The sequence below is a fragment of the Myxine glutinosa genome, chromosome 3 (assembly GCF_964187855.1).
Source record: "Myxine glutinosa chromosome 3, kmMyxGlut1.1, whole genome shotgun sequence".
In the NCBI taxonomy this organism is placed as follows: Eukaryota; Metazoa; Chordata; class Myxini; order Myxiniformes; family Myxinidae; genus Myxine; species Myxine glutinosa.
Genome location: NC_136263.1, coordinates 111,141,317 through 111,158,872, shown reverse-complemented (window position 1 = coordinate 111,158,872; position 17,556 = coordinate 111,141,317). Strand labels below are relative to the sequence as shown.

The window sequence follows — 17,556 nt, the reverse complement described above, 5'->3', positions numbered from 1 at the left end:
AACATTAGAAAAATAAATAACCAGGAAATAATAAAATTGTTCATTTTTTTTTTTACACCTCCTGTCTCATAAACCTCACCTGTGTGCTTGGCAGGCACAGTACCGACCAGCTGACCTGCTTTGCCCAGAGTCGTACCACTGGGTCCAAGTGGAACACTGCCTACCACTCCTGGACAAAGCAAAGTACTCTCGTTTCAACACCGACCTCTCAGCTGGTACATTTTTGAGACGTTCATTTTTTTTTATTAGACTTAATTTTTGAAACATAATAACAAAACCAACAGCAGAAGGCGAGGGTGAGTACACAACAGCTGGGATGAGGGACAAAATAGAGAGGAACTTTGAAGATAAGGGATGTGAGGGACGAATGTTGGCAGACCTTGTGTGCCAGGCATAAACCTGGGGTGGACAGACCATAAAGGAGGTGGTAGAAGATGGAACTGACCTGTCTGAGATGGGAAAACGAAAGGCCCATAGACTCAGTTTCATCACGGGGTATTCCAATGATCTTTATGGCCTTGGTTTCCACAGCATCAAGCTGAGCAAAGTGTGAGGCAGGGGCACCAGCCCAAAGGGGAGAGCAGTATTCTATTAAGCTGCAGATGAAGGCCTTGTAGCAGGATAAGAGTGCAGGTGTGTCAAGTTGTCCTGTTCAGAAGTTGAAGATTATTCTCCTCAACAGTTGCTTCATCGATATAAAGGATTGATTTGTCCTTGTATAGAATACTGCCCTCGCATCTGGGGAGGTTCTCGCTCCACATACTTACTGGACAGAATTGAATCCAAAGTAATCCGACGTATCAACTCTCCCAATCTGCCAGACATTAAATATCAAGTTCAGGTTTCACGTTCAGGCCAGAGTTCAATTGTCGTCTCATCAGACCACAGAATCTTTTGCATAATGCTCTCGGAGCCTTTCACATGCCTTTTTGCAAACTCCAGGCATGCCGTCATGTGCCTTTTTCCCAGGAGTGGCTTCCATCTGGCTACTCTCCCATAAAGTCTAGATTTGTGAAGGGCTACAAAAAAGGGCTACAAAAAAAGAGAACCACGACAATTACAACTACATATGGGCAGGGTACAGCCCGAAGTGCCCCGTGGGGGACCCCACTCCCTCTCGTCAAAACTCAAGGTGGGGAACCCGATCGAAGCAAGGGTGTAAATCACTCCATTTATGACGACGAAACGTCTGATGCCCGACGTGGAGATCGGTTTCTGAGTTTTGGGACATGGAATGTAGGGACAATGACAGGGAGATCAGGAGAAGTGGTGGAAGTATTGGTCAGAAGAAGAGTGGACATATGTTGTGTGCAGGAGTCGAGATGGAAGGGAAGTGGTGTGAGAATGGTGAATGGTAGGCATGGACAGAAATATAAGTTTGTGTGGCAAGTGTGCCCAGAAGGCATGAATGCTGAATGGTGTTGGTGTCCTGTTTTCTGAGGAGTTTGTAGACAGTGTGGTGGGTGTGACTAGAGTGAGTGAAAGGTTGATGATGGTGAAAATGATGATTGGAAAGCTCTTGGTGAACGTCATCTCGGGATATGCTCCACAGGTTGGTCGGAGCGATGAAGAGAAGGACAAGTTCTGGTGTGCGATAGAGAAGCTGATGGAAAACGTGAAAGATGAGGAAGTTGTTGTGGTAGGAGGAGACCTAAATGGACATGTGGGAAGGAGTATGGACGGTTTTGAGGGAGTTCCTGGGGGTTTACGGATATGGTGTGAGAAATGGAGAAGGTGAAAGGATTTTGGAGTTTGCTGATGGAGCTGATTTGTTGCTTTGTAATACTCAGTTCTAGAAAGAGGATAATAAGCTTGTCACATACACGTCAGGTGGGTTGACGACAACCGTTGACTACCTGCTGGTGCGTAGGTGAGATAGGGGGCACCTCCGGGACACAAAGGTGATCCTGGGGGAGGAGGGCTGTTTCACAGCACCACTTGGTTGTCTGCGACATAAGGGTGAAAGGTGTGAGGAGAGCTCGGCGGGTGAAGTACCAACCGAGAATGAAGATGTGGAGGTTGAAAGAGGTGACAGTGAGGGAGGCATTAAAAGAGAGGCTGAGTATGGTAGAGGATGATGTGGTTGAGCTTGAACGTGGTTGGATGTCAATGAAAGATAGTCTGTTGCAGAGTCTGTTGTTGTAGTTGTTGTTGTCGAAAGTCTGTTGTAGTTTGGAGCCGTTGGTGAGGTATGTGGATGGACAAAAGGACCACCGAGGTACTCAGAAACATGGTGGTGGGATGATGAAGTTGGAAAGAAAATTGGCGAGAAGAGGAAGAAGTTCAAGGAGTGGCAGAAGGCGAAGGGTATGGGGGCAGAAAAGGTGGAGCATGAAAGTTATAAGGCAGCCAAGAGGGCTGCAAAGAAAGAGGCAGCAAAGGCGCAGGAGGTATGTAGGAAAATGTTCGGAGAACGCTTGGATTTGGAAGAGGGTCAGAGAGCGGTATTCAGGATTGCAAAGCAGATAGCGAAAGAGAGGTGTGATGTGATGGGGGTGAGTTGCTTGAAGGATGAAGTGGGACAAATCATTGTGGACCGAGATGGAATTAAAGGAAGATGGAAGAGATATATGGAAATACTGTTGAATGCAGAGAATGAATGGGATGGCAACATCGAGAGTAACCCAGTTTTAGGACAGGCAGAGAAGATAACCGAGAAGGAAGTTGAGGAAGCGATAAAAGCAATGAATAGTAGAAAAGCGGGAGGGCCGACGGGAGTTGTGGGAGATATGTTGAAGGCAGCGGGAGATTGGGGTGTGAAGAGAATGACAGAGATCTGTAATCTGGTGGTGAAAGAAGGCCACATTCCAGTGGATTGGGAACTGAGTACCCTCGTCCCTCTATACAAGGGGAAAGGTGACCCTCTGGACTGTGGCTCGTATCGAGCGATAGTTATTGGAGCATGGAATGAAGGTATTGGAAAGGGTGTTGGAGAGGAGGATAAGGAAGAAAGTGAAGATTGACGAAATGCAGTTTGGATTTATGCCAGGAAGAGGAACGACAGATGTGCTTTTTATTGTGAGGCAGTTGCTGGAGACGTACATGGAGAAGAGGAAGAAGTTGTTTCTTGGCTTTGTTGATCTGGAGAAAGCATTCGATAGGGTTCCACGTGAAGTAGTGACATGGGCATTGAGGAAGTTAGGAGTGGAGAAATGGTTGATCAGAGTAGTGATGGCAATGTACAAAAGAGCGCGCACAGCTGTAAGGACGAAGGACGGGAACAGTGGTGAGTTTGAGGTGAAGGTGGGAGTGCATCAGGGGTCGGTACTAAGACCACTACTATTTGTAGCTGTGATGGAGGACTGGAGGTGCTGGCTCGGAACGTAAAGGAGGGTTTACCGTGGGAGTTGTTGTATGCGGATGATCTGGTGTTTGCAGAAAGTATGGATGGATTGAAAGAGAAGATGAACAAGTTGAAGGAATGTATGGAGACAAAATGTCTGAAGGTGAATATCGGAAAAATGAAGGTGATGGCAAGTGGTAAAGCATGTGGTGAGGTGGAAAGAACTGGGAAGTGGCCGTGTGCTGTGTGCAGGAAGGGTGTCGGATTGAATTCCATTCAATGTACAATGTGCGCTGAGTGGGTTCATCAAAAATGTAGTGGTTTGAGAGGGTCATTAACCAGTGTGGCAGCTACATTCAAGTGTAAGGTGTGCACAGAGGGAACTGCAGATGGAGAAAATGTTGAGTTGGATCTTGGAGATGGCATGAAGCTGTAAGGTGTGAAAACATTTTGCTACCTAGGAGACATGCTGAATGGAGAAGGTGGATCAGACTCGGCAACGGTTGCTTGAGTGAGATGTGCATGGAAGAAGTTTCGGGAACTGTGTGGCATGCTGACGAGGAGGGGAGTGTCGTTGAAGCTGAAGGGAAAGGTGTATGCTGCAATTGCTGCGTGTGTGAGAAGTGTTATGATTTACGGGAGCGAGACATGGGTAATGAACGTAGAGCAGCAACAAAGGCTGGAAAGGGTGGAAATGTGAATGGTTCGGTGGATGTGTGGAGTATCGTTGAGATAGAGAGGAAGACAAATGATGAATTGCGAAAGATGATGGGAATAGAGCCTGTGATGGATGCTGTGAAGAGAAACAGTTTGAGATGGTTTGGTCATGTGTTGAGGAAGGATGAAAGTGACTGGTTGAGAAGAGTGATGGAAATGAATGTCGAAGGAAGTAGAGGACTGGGAAGACCGAGAAAGACTTGGCTAAAGATGGTCGAAGAAGAAATGCGGACAAGGGGGTTAACAAGGGGAGATGCAGAAAATAAGGCAAAATGGAGAAGATTGTCATGGGGACCGCAAGGCTAACCCCCACTCTCGCAGGGAAAATGGCCTTAAAATGCCTGTTGTCTACAGAGGCTGTTGTCCTTTCGGCAGGTTCTCCCATCTAAGCCAAGGAACTCTGTAGTTCTGTCAGAGTGGTCATTGGGTTCTTGGTCACCTCCCTGACTTGGAGATTTATTCAACAATAGCTTGTATCTCATTGCAACATGTTATTTTCCTGGCCTTAAAATGCATTCCTTTTTTTGTATTGTGTGTGCAGGTGATGATGACTGCCCTGTCAGTCTCGACCATGTCATGGTACTGTATAATCGCTGTGCCATGCCGTACAACGTTTATCAGCAGAGGTGGGCTCATTCAAAGGACGAGGCAGAAGTGCGTGAGTACGCATCCTTTGTCGGCCAACGATGTGCTGAGCGCATGCTGCTCTATCGTGGCTGAAGAAAGTACGTGCTAACTTGCGAACGTGCAAATGCTATCCCTGGATCAGTGTGCAAGACGAACTATGGAAAAAATGCACTCTTGGACTCTGTGCATTTGGTTTAGAAAGGAAGGCTACCTTTATGTTTAGCTTGCACAATTGAAAAGTTGTCGGGCAGTATAAAAATGTTAGATTTTTTTGCTGGTTATTTGTCCAATAAATACTGTATTTATATTTGACATGTAGCTTGGCATTACTTCCTTCCTTTTTACCCCTTGTGTTCAACAACTGTAGTTTTGAGACGATTTGGTAGTTGTATGTTTTTCAAATCACAATTGTTAAAGAAACAACTAATGAAGATTTAAAGTGAAACAAAAGCTCATTTTTTAACCCCAAAACTTCAAATTTCCAGATGTCAACTCTTGAAATGAAAAAAGTATCATTAAAGGCACTTCCACCATTTCCAACGTTAAGTGCCAATGATGCATTTTTCATCATACATTTGGATTCTGTTGGGTCGTTGAATTTGCAAGAAATATTCTACTCACGTAGCAGAACACTTGAGTTTGCAAATTTGTGCTTTGTCCGTACATGTTTGTTTTTGCCTCTGGTGCCAATTTGCTTTTTCACTTTGTGGTGGTAAATTTATCCCTTTGTAATCATACCCGTCAATATACAATCCTGTCTATATACATACATACCTGTCATATGCAAACATTCGTTTCTTAAAATAGTTACAATAATTATGCCCACCTGTATGGTTTTTGGGCTGCTCCAATGAAAGTAGTGTATCTCATGAGAGAATCGATCTTTACCCACACTGGGCGAGATAACGTGAAAGCAGCATGCCCGGCGATAAGAATAAGTTGTGGGATGGCAGGTTCTGAGCAGTCCATTAGCCAATCAAAGGCTATACATTGAATACTTTTGTGGGATGGCAGGTTCTGAGCAGTCCATTAGCCAATCAAAGGCTATACATTGAATACTTTTGTGGGATGGCAGGTTCTGAGCAGTCCATTAGCCAATCAAAGGCAATACATTGAATACTTTTGACACCGTTTATGGACGATGTGTTCGTTTTTTTTATTGGACGTCTGAGAAACCAGAAAATCGTTGAAAGAATGTCATTTTCTTTTGGCATTAACTCTCAACATTCTATTCTTGGTTACAAGACTAAAGAAACCATTTTGACCCATTATGCCATTTAAAAAAAAAACACCTTTAGAGGCCATTTTCCCCCGCAGAGTGGGGGTTGGCCTTTTTTGGACACTGTGGTCCCCTTTTTGAAGCAATGTTTTATGGCCGGATGCCTTTCCTGCCACCAACCCTGTTAGTCGCCCCTTGCGACACACAGGGAATTAGCAGTGAGCTGGTACTCAATTTGCCATCCTCGGAAGGATGACAGGCTGAGTCAACAACCCCTGGCGTTAATTAAGCGATTGACCGGGATTTGAACCCAGGATCCTAAGATCCCAAGCTGGCACCCTAACCGCTAAGCCAACACCAGGCTCCATATTGCCATTGTTGCACCATATTGTACACGTCTTCCCTTTTTCTCATTCAATACGCACCCTTTTTTGGACCAATGTATTGTCGACATAATAGCTGATAACAATGCTCTGAATTGCTATAGCATAGGTAAGGCCCATCAACAAGACACAGCATCAAGGCTTTTGTCCATTCAACCACTATGCTGCTCTGAGATAAGAATTGTATTTTGCACTTGCCAGTCAAATGAATTTTGACTCCAGTCAACTGTACAGCATGATACGAAGCACAAATTTTGACTTCAATAAGAAATAAATTTATTTTACAAGAGTGCAAACAAAGTAATTAAATTCCTTGTGTGATTGAAATGCATGGTACAAATAAATCATTCGACCCTACACTTATAACTGGTCAAATTGTGCCTCCAAGCAGCAAATGCAACTTCGGTGAATTTTCCGGTTACAATTCTGGAAATGCAGCGATGGCTGGTTCACAATGTGACGTCATGTGTTTCTCAGCCAATCGTGGAACTGAAAGCACATGTGACATCGCATTTCCTACGCCAATCAGTGACCCGCAAATGCAACATGTGGCTGTCAATATATTCTTCATTGAATTTGCAATTTGCAACAATATATTCTTAATTGAATTTGCAATTGCTGCTTGAATGGTACACTTTAAAATAAGGATGCCAAGTGGAAGACTTTATGTTTAATAATTCTTAGTTTTTGAAATTTGCATGGTGTGTTCACTTTCAAGGGAGATTGATGGTTGATTCATCCAAGTTATCTTTTAACTTCCTTGGTCTTGAATAAATTGATTACACTTATAAGTTTCACTTCCTTTTATAAACACCTTACTGCAGTTTAACTTCCTCTTATAATTCGTTCTGATGAATGTGTTGTAAGAGTAAAATTTTGAAGCTTCAGTGTAGCATTTGTCAACCACATTAGCTTTCTGATGGTTGGAATAACTATAACAAGCATTCCTATGTGTGCTTGATGACCTCTTCCAAATGAAAATAAACTTCAGTCTTTGATTATATCATAATTTGTTTTGATCAAGGCCCAAATGAGATTAACCCCCTTTAAAAAAATTTTTTTGGAGCATCAATCAAAATGTTCTTGTTCATTATTTGAATATAGTATGATCTTTCAAAAAGTTGTGGATGGGTTATGACAAAACTTGGTAGATGGATTGGGTAGGTGACAATCACAAGCCGATTATATTTTTGATCAGGTCCGGATGCACATCGGGCCTATCAGTGGGACACATTCATGATTGTTAGATAAGATTTGGTTCTCCACAAAGATTTCTTGTCCAGTTACAAGACCTTGAGAAGTGGCAGGAGAGCCCATGGAGAGTGGAAGGGAAGGAGAGCTGAGAGGGGTAGCAGAACACTACGCTTGTTGTCAAAGTACATTTTAAGCCTTGGAAAAAGACAACAACACGATGAAGTTGCTCACAAAAAAGCATTTTTATCGATCATTTTCTTTCCATATCAGGAAATGATTTGATTATGATCGGGAACAAATGTATGATTATTTTCGATTTTCTGGACTCAGATTAAAGAAAATATCACTCAAGCATATATGTTCTTCAATAATAACAATTTTGACATCAGAATTGGATTCGTTGACATTAAAAAAAAACCTATATTTAGACGTCAAGAACACATTTGTAGATAGTATACAAGTGAATATATGCCATGTTTGATATTTGTGGTGGCCATCTTGGATTTGGCCATGTGGTGGAATTAGCCCACATTTCCCAAGGTTTCCCCCAGCTTATTTTGTTCAGCATCATCTAAAATCTACCTTCAAGCCATGACGCCAGATCATTGGTCATGGGCCCTGTGGCAGTGTGGCAGGGACCTTTACTACTGTGCTTGATGCAAAGATTCTTTGTTGGTGAGTTTTATTCTGCCTTGGATGACTTTCTGGTATAACACTCTCTGCTCCTTGAAGCCTCCAATGATGACTTATGAAAGGAGAAATAAAAATATATAAATTGTGGGTTTTTGTAGTCATTGTGTTCCTTCATGTTTATTCATATTGCTTGGTAGTCTGCCATGCTATCTGGTTGTTTTTTTAACCAAAGTTATCAGTTTGAGGCAGGACGTTGGATTTGTTATTTTACCGAATGAACTTTTATTCAAGTTAACATGGATGTATATTGCTCCGTTAACAGCTGAAAGCCCATCACTGGCTGACAAATTGCAGAACTTATCTCATAATGGTTTGTACCACTGGTTCCTGATATTACTGTCTTCAGTGATTTATATTGCAGGTGAATCTGAGTATCATGATGTCAATAACGAGCTCACAAGATTACGTCGCGCACCATTGTATGTACATGTGATGTTTTTGCTTCTTTGTTTGTTGATGTTGTAGGTTAACTTTCACCTGGTCATTGGTGTGGGACTTATCCATATGTGATTACAAATTTTATACAGAATGATCAAAAACCTAAATAACACCTCCATTTTACTCATCAACAACTAAACATCTTGTGAATAATCATGCATTGGCATAGATCCGTTAGTTTTTAAATGCATCACGTTGTCTGCCTCCAGTCTCTGCTTGGTACAGACTTGGCAAGTTTCCGATTTCTTGTGAGCACCTTTCTCAAGGGGAGTTTTTGGCAGTTTAGTCACTTCCTTGAGGCAAAAACAAACTTTGTCTCAATGAAGTGACAAAAACAAACATGCTCCCAGTATCCAGTGATGTAAAACTCGAGTACACAACAAACTTCTGAATGATGCCAATTTTATTTTCCCAGATTCAGAATGCAAAGGCTTAAAACCTTAAGGCCTTGTGACATAAATTATATTTTTTCCAAGTCAAATATAATGATGATTGGGGGATATACAGTGCATTCAGAAAGTATTCAGACCCCTTCACTTTTTCACATTTTGTTATATTGCAGCCTTATGCTGAAATCGTTTAAATTCATTTCTTCCCTCATCAATCTACACTCAATACCCCAGAATGACAAAGAGAAAACACGATTTTAGAAAGATTTGCAAATTTATTAAAAAGAAAAAACTGAAATATCACATTGACATAAGTATTCATACCCTTTGCTATGACACTTGAAATTTAGCTCAGGTGCCTCCCATTTCTCTTGATCATCTTTGAGATGTTTCTACACCTTGATTGGAGTCCACCTGTGGTGAATTCAATTGATTGGACATGATTTGGAAAGGCACACACCTGTCTATATAAGGTCTCACAGCTGACAATGCATATCAGAGCAAAAACCAAGCCATGAGGTTGAAGGAACTGTCTGCAGAGATCAGAGACAGGATTGTGTCCAGGACTCGTGTCCAAGGAAAGTTTGGAACAACCAGGACTCTTCCTCGGGCTGGCCGCCCAGCCAAACTGGGCAATCAGGGGAGAATGGCCTTGGTAAGAGAGGTGACCAAGAACCCGATGGTCACTCTGGCTGAGCTCCAGAGATCCTTTGTGGAGATGGGAGAAACTTCCAGAAGGACAACCATCACTGCAACACTCCACCGATCTGGGCTTTATGGCAGTGTGTCCAGACGGAAGCCAAACAGTTCAATCTTGGTTTCATCAGACCACAGAATCTTGTTTCTCACAGTCTGAGAGTCCCTTAGGTGCTTTTTTGCAAACTCTAAGCGGGCTTTCATGTGTCTTTCACTGAGAAGAGGCTACGTCTGAAGAATAATTTCCCTGAATATGGGACAATAAAGATTTATTATTATTATTATTATTATTATTATTATTATTATTATTAAACCAGCGAGGTACCCGTGTTATGCACAGGTGGGGGCCCAATATCTGAATTGGTGTCGTACAGGTGGACACGCAAAATCTCAATTGTATTGAGATATTACCGAGCCAGTGAATGTTTCCACATGCAGTAAACTAGAACGCCACTCAGTAGAGCGCATACTCCCGCCGTGGGTCAAGTTGGAATAATACGTTTTGTTTAACATCCCCTCTCCCCAAAATAATAAATGAAAAAGAAAGTAGGCCCTAAATGTCAGAGAATTTATTTTGATATATCTCGGAATTTGAAGAGAAAAACATTTAAGAATAAGAATAAAAGCTTTAATGCAGTAAAACATAAAAAAATCTTTCCCAAAAAAATTCCTGGATCCGGAATAATATTCTGAGCTTCACCAAAAACTAATCAATTCTTCCTTATCCCAAGGGCAATCATCCCACCAACTTTCATCCAAATCCGTTCAGAACTTTTCCAGATATCTTGTTCACAAACACACGAACACACACACACACGGACGGACGGACACGATCAAATGCATTACTCCCTGGTGGGAGTAATGATGAAACTGCGAATACCAAACCCGTGAATGTGTTTACTTGCAGAGAGAAAGCAGCTTCGTACGGGTGGAAACTTAAAATTGTAATTTTATTGAGATATGTATGTGTTGCGGATATGGGATTTGGCCTCCATCCATATCCGCTTGTAAATATTCCCCTATTTCCCCAATACTCCCCAACTATCCCCAATCCCCCATTCCCTAGTCCCATTGTCTGTAAACAACACTCTGTAGAACCGACCTTCCCCTTTTTCCCCCATTAACTGTCGTGCCCAGGTTCACCGCATCTCACGTAGACAACTATAGGACCTCTTGCTAGTTATTCTTAGTCTATGTCAGTTAAGGACTCGTTTCCATTAATTCTGACTCTTCGTTGCACCAGAATCTGATTGTATGGCACCAGTAGTGAGTTTAGGACCTCCCCATACCTCCTCCCATCTTCCTCATGAAACTACAACAACAACAACAACTACAACAACAGCGTGCGGGGAGTGTGCGTCCTCACTCCGGCTCGGTTAGCCGCCATTGCCCATGTACTCCAGGTTACCTCCAGGTTACGGGGTTACCACGAAGGGGCTGGCTGTCAGCTCCTCGTCAAGGGCGGAGCCCGGTAACCCCCAGCACCCAATAAGAAGCGGCGGGCCGATTCCATCTGGGGCGGAGCTAACGAGCCGAGGGCGTGTCACTCCCCGCTGGATATACGCAGCCACTTACCGGACGTGACGTCAGATGCACCCCCAGCTTGAAAAGAGAAGTCGCCACCTCCGAGCGCTGAGAGACCTCCCGCATCTCTGGACCGGACCGGGTCGATTCTGCCCCTGAGCCAAGGTGCACCTTGAGCCTCGACTACCTGCCCTTCCTTGCCATCAATCCCTGTGTGAGTCAGTCTTGTCCTGTTTATCCGTGGTCTGTCAGGGTTACTATAAGACCGTGATTAAGTGCCTACCTTCCTATGCTGTCCCTCTTGTCCTTGTAATCTCAACGTTCCGAAATATTATAACCTCCTCCGGAGGTCTTGAGAACTGTACCCCTGGTGTCGTGTCATTTAACCCAGCCGTTGTGTCCTTTCCTCAATTGATTTAGCGTAGCGCGACTCGGCCAACGTTCGAGTATAATCGGGTAAACTGTGCAGACGCGGTCATACCAAACCGCTCGGTAAACCAACATCCAAAACCGCGTCTGTAACATATGAAACCTCCCACCCACCTTTGGACACCCGCTGAGACCCCAAAAGGTTTCACAGAAAGTTTGGCGGGGCTAGCCCCCAAACTAAGTTTGGGGACCAACAGACAGACAGAAAGACACTCCTGCTTTATTATGATATTGTTTCGGATATGGCTTCGAGGTTAAATGGGAATACTGTCGTTTTCAAGCGGTCCATGAACACAGAACACTGAATGGATGGGCGCGTGAGAATGCGAGGACAGACGAGAGAAGCTTATTTCTTTTAAAACCAATGGGGTTATTTTCCAAAACAAATTACAAACTAGAAAGCATCTGAAAATGCAAAGGCCATCTTTGTCCTCTTTGTATTCACATTTATTCTGTATATGCCAAACATGAAGAAAACAGCTAAAAAAAAAATTGACGATTTTAGGCGATCTTGACCTTTTGACCTCAAAAGCACTATGCTTCAGTGGCCCAATATGAAAACCCTGCTCAAATTTCAAGTCGATCACATGAAAATTGATTGTTTTATACAACAGTGACCTTTGACCTTTTGATCTAAAAAAAAAAAACAATCTGCTTCTAGCTTTTCATTGGTGAACCAATTCACTGACCTAATTTGCAAATTCTTAAAATTTCAGGCTAATCGGATGAAAATTGACGATTTTATGTAACCTTGACCTTTGACCTTTTGAACGTAAAAAAAGAATTGGCTTCTATATTTTGATCGGTGAACCAATTCAGTTACCCAGTATGCATATTCTTCAAATTTCATGTCGATCGGATGAAAATTTGATGGATTATATGTGACGCTGACCTTTTGACCAAATTATTAATTTGTCTTCTCCATATTCTCAGAATAAAATGTTGAAAATTTGATGGCAAAGCTCAAATGGTAAAATTGTTATGGCCCGAACACACACACACACACACACGTGATTGCAAAACCACATCTCCTGCTGCATGGTGGACGGGCTAATAACGAGGCAAGATAAATTCAATAAATAACTATATACAAAAGAACTACGAATACGATGACGCCACACAATGATCACAAACCTGGAGGGGAATGAGAACCAAGTGGGCTTCGCTCTGCTGTGAACGGCCAATCCTTAAGCTGATGCGTTTGACGGATTATATTAGGAGTGCTTTCGGTCTTTGGTAATAGGAGAGTGCGACTGAGAGTTTAATACATCGAGATTGTCTAACTACTCATACACGGACCATACGATTCTATATAGTTCTATCTGTTCAAAGGTAATCTCGGTTCCTGCCTTCTCCCCTCCCCCCCCCCCCCACCCCCCCTAAAAATGTAAGACAAGACAGCCCCTCACCCCAACCTAATGACCACGTCCCCCAGTGGATGCCACAATTCTCCAGTGTTACCTGTGGAGCCATCCCAAGTTGCCGAATCCTAAATTTGTTTAACCCCATGCCTTCCTGAACACAGTTCAAGGTGGATGGGATCTAGTGGAATTTCCATCAATAACAATCATCACAAGCACAGGACTCATCAATACTTGTTTAATTTGAGCTAGGCCGTGGCTTCATCTTTATACGCTGCAGGTGTGGCCCGAAATGGTGTGGGTGCTTCAGGCTGTGGTGCCCAAAGTCCAACAAGTTACCTAACTCCACGACCTCTTTACCCCCTCCAACTCCCCCGCCTCCCCCACTTCATCTCGGCCCCTAGCGGCTAAAAAGCTCCACCGATTTTTAATGGGAAAGTTCATAAAGATGGAAACCTGGTGATATTTCCAAGCTTGTGAACGATTGATAAATCCATGCAGTTATACGAACCACGAACCATATTTACCATGGCATGTGAGAGACAGACAGAGAGAGAGTGAGACAAAGAGAAAGAGACTAAAAGGGGGAGAGTTTGAGAGGGGGCGAGAGACAGACAGAGTGAGACAAAGAGATAGAGACTAAAAGGGGAGAGTTTGAGAGGGGGAGAGACCGAGAGAGGGGGAGAGACAGAGCGGGGGGGGGGGGGGGGGGGGGAGACAGACCGAGGGAGCGGGGGAGAGACAGAGCGGGGGAGATACAGAGAGGGAGAGCGGGGGAGAGACAGACCGAGAGAGCGGGGGAGAGACGGACCGAGAGAGCGGGGGAGAGACGGACCGAGAGAGCGGGGGAGAGACGGACCGAGAGAGCGGGGGAGAGACAGACCGAGAGAGCGGGGGAGAGACAGACCGAGAGAGCGGGGAGAGACAGACCGAGAGAGCGGGGGAGAGACAGACCGAGAGAGCGGGGGAGAGACAGACCGAGAGAGCGGGGGAGAGACAGACCGAGAGAGCGGGGGAGAGACAGACCGGGAGAGAGGGAGAGCGGGGAGAGACAGACCGGGAGAGCGGGGGAGAGACAGACCGGGAGAGCGGGGGAGAGACAGACCGGGAGAGCGGGGGAGAGACAGACCGGGAGAGCGGGGGAGAGACAGACCGGGAGAGCGGGGGAGAGACAGACCGGGAGAGCGGGGGAGAGACAGACCGGGAGAGCGGGGGAGAGACAGACCGGGAGAGCGGGGGAGAGACAGACCGGGAGAGCGGGGGAGAGACAGACCGGGAGAGCGGGGGAGAGACAGACCGGGAGAGCGGGGGAGAGACAGACCGGGAGAGCGGGGGAGAGACAGACCGGGAGAGCGGGGGAGAGACAGACCGGGAGAGCGGGGGAGAGACAGACCGGGAGAGCGGGGGAGAGACAGACCGGGAGAGCGGGGGAGAGACAGACCGGGAGAGCGGGGGAGAGACAGACCGGGAGAGCGGGGGAGAGACAGACCGGGAGAGCGGGGGAGAGACAGACCGGGAGAGCGGGGGAGAGACAGACCGGGAGAGCGGGGGAGAGACAGACCGGGAGAGCGGGGGGAGAGACAGACCGGGAGAGCGGGGGAGAGACAGACCGGGGGAGAGGCAGAGCGGGGGAGAGGCAGACCGGGGGAGAGGCAGACCGGGAGAGCAGGGGAGAGGGAGAGCGGGGGAGAGGGAGAGCGGGAGAGCGGGGGAGAGACAGACCGGGAGAGCGGGCGAGAGGGAGAGCGGGGGAGAGACAGACCGGGAGAGAGGGAGAGCGGGGGAGAGACAGACCGGGAGAGCGGGCGAGAGGGAGAGCGGGGGAGAGACAGACCGGGAGAGCGGGGGAGAGACAGACCGGGAGAGTGGGCGAGAGACAAAGCGGGGGAGAGACAGACCGAGAGAGCGGGGGAGAGACAGAGCGGGGGAGAGACAGACCGGGAGAGCGGGGGAGAGACAGACCTGGAGAGCGGGGGAGAGACAGACCGGGAGAGCGGGGGAGAGACAGACCGGGAGAGCGGGGGAGAGACAGACCGGGAGAGCGGGGGAGAGACAGACCGGGAGAGCGGGGGAGAGACAGACCGGGAGAGCGGGGGAGAGACAGACCGGGAGAGCGGGGGAGAGACAGACCGGGAGAGACAGACCGAGAGAGCGGGGGAGAGGCAGACCGAGAGAGCGGGGGAGAGGCAGACCGAGAGAGCGGGGGAGAGACCGACCGAGAGAGCGGGGGAGAGACCGACCGGGAGAGCGGGGGAGAGACAGAGCGGGGGAGAGACCGACTGGGAGAGCGGGGGAGAGACCGACCGAGAGAGCGGGGGAGAGACCGACCGAGAGAGCGGGGGTGAGAGAGAGCGGGGGAGAGACGGACCGAGAGAGCGGGGGAGAGACGGACCGGGAGAGCGGGGGAGAGGCAGAGCGGGGGAGAGACAGACCGGGAGAGCAGGGGAGAGACAGACCGGGAGAGACAGACCGGGAGAGACAGACCGGGAGAGACAGACCGGGAGAGACAGACCGGGAGAGACAGACCGGGAGAGGGAGAGCGGGGGAGACAGACCGGGAGAGCGGGGGAGAGGGAGAGCGGGGGAGAGACAGAGCGGGGGAGAGACGGACCGGGAGAGCGGGGGAGAGACGGACCGGGAGAGCGGGGGAGAGACGGACCGGGAGAGCGGGGGAGAGACGGACCGGGAGAGCGGGGGAGAGACGGACCGGGAGAGCGGGGGAGAGACGGACCGGGAGAGCGGGGGAGAGACGGACCGGGAGAGCGGGGGAGAGACGGACCGGGAGAGCGGGGGAGAGACGGACCGGGAGAGCGGGGGAGAGACAGACCGGGAGAGCGGGGGAGAGACAGACCGGTAGAGCGGGGGAGAGACAGACCGGGAGAGCGGGGGAGAGACAGACCGGGAGAGCGGGGGAGAGACAGACCGGGAGAGCGGGGGAGAGACAGACCGGGAGAGCGGGGGAGAGACAGACCGGGAGAGCGGGGGAGAGACAGACCGGGAGAGCGACAGACCGGCAGAGTGGGCGAGAGACAGAGCGGGGGAGAGACAGACCGAGAGAGCGGGGGGGAGACAGACCGAGAGAGCGGGGGAGAGAGAGAGCGGGGGAGAGACGGACCGAGAGAGCGGGGGAGAGACGGACCGAGAGAGCGGGGGAGAGACGGACCGAGAGAGCGGGGAGAGACGGACCGAGAGAGCGGGGGAGAGACGGACCGAGAGAGCGGGGGAGAGACGGACCGAGAGAGCGGGGGAGAGACGGACCGAGAGAGCGGGGGAGAGACGGACCGAGAGAGCGGGGGAGAGACGGACCGAGAGAGCGGGGGAGAGACGGACCGAGAGAGCGGGGGAGAGACGGACCGAGAGAGCGGGGGAGAGACGGACCGAGAGAGCGGGGGAGAGACGGACCGAGAGAGCGGGGGAGAGACGGACCGAGAGAGCGGGGGAGAGACGGACCGAGAGAGCGGGGGAGAGACGGAACGAGAGAGCGGGGGAGAGACGGACCGAGAGAGCGGGGGAGAGACGGACCGAGAGAGCGGGGGAGAGACGGACCGAGAGAGCGGGGGAGAGACGGACCGAGAGAGCGGGGGAGAGACGGACCGAGAGAGCGGGGGAGAGACGGACCGAGAGAGCGGGGGAGAGACGGACCGAGAGAGCGGGGGAGAGACGGACCGAGAGAGCGGGGGAGAGACGGACCGAGAGAGCGGGGGAGAGACGGACCGAGAGAGCGGGGGAGAGACGGACCGAGAGAGCGGGGGAGAGACGGACCGAGAGAGCGGGGGAGAGACAGAGCGGGGGAGAGACAGACCGGGAGAGCGGGGGAGAGACAGACCGAGAGAGCGGGGGAGAGACAGACCGGCAGAGCGGGGGAGAGACAGACCGGGAGAGCGGGGGAGAGACAGACCGGGAGAGCGGGGGAGAGGGAGAGCGGGGGAGAGACAGACCGGGAGAGCGGGGGAGAGACAGACCGGGAGAGCGGGGGAGAGACAGACCGGGAGAGCGGGGGAGAGACAGACCGGGAGAGCGGGGGAGAGACAGACCGGGAGAGCGGGGGAGAGACAGACCGGGAGAGCGGGCGAGAGACAGACCGGGAGAGCGGGCGAGAGACAGACCGGGAGAGCGGGCGAGAGACAGACCGGGAGAGCGGGCGAGAGACAGACCGGGAGAGCGGGCGAGAGACAGACCGGGAGAGCGGGGGAGAGACAGACCGAGAGAGCGGGGGAGAGACAGACCGAGAGAGCGGGGGAGAGACAGACCGAGAGAGCGGGGGAGAGACAGACCGAGAGAGCGGGGGAGAGACAGACCGAGAGAGCGGGGGAGAGACAGACCGAGAGAGCGGGGGAGAGACAGACCGAGAGAGCGGGGGAGAGACAGACCGGGAGAGCGGGGGAGAGACAGACCGGGAGAGCGGGGGAGAGACAGAGCGGGGGAGAGACAGACCGGGAGAGCGGGGGAGAGACAGACCGAGAGAGCGGGGGTGAGACAGACCGAGAGAGCGGGGGTGAGACAGACCGAGAGAGCGGGGTAGAGACAGACCGAGAGAGCGGGGTAGAGACAGACCGAGAGAGCGGGGGAGAGACAGACCGAGAGAGCGGGGGAGAGACAGACCG

The 17,556-nt window shown here is 49.2% G+C and overlaps 1 protein-coding gene across 27 annotated transcripts in view; it reads left to right on the top strand.

Moving 5' to 3' along the window:
- Positions 1-8,203, top strand: part of ATE1 (arginyltransferase 1) — a 109,706-nt gene extending 101,503 nt beyond the window's left edge. For all 27 annotated transcript variants that reach the window (XM_078774474.1, XM_078774473.1, XM_068110191.2 and 24 more), the window contains 2 exons: positions 95-215; positions 4,542-8,203. In XM_078774474.1, coding sequence (XP_078630600.1) covers positions 95-215; positions 4,542-4,720 — 300 coding nt within the window. In that variant the 3' untranslated portion in view covers positions 4,721-8,203. The remainder of the gene's footprint in view (positions 1-94; positions 216-4,541) is intronic.
- The last annotated feature ends 9,353 nt before the right edge of the window (positions 8,204-17,556 follow it).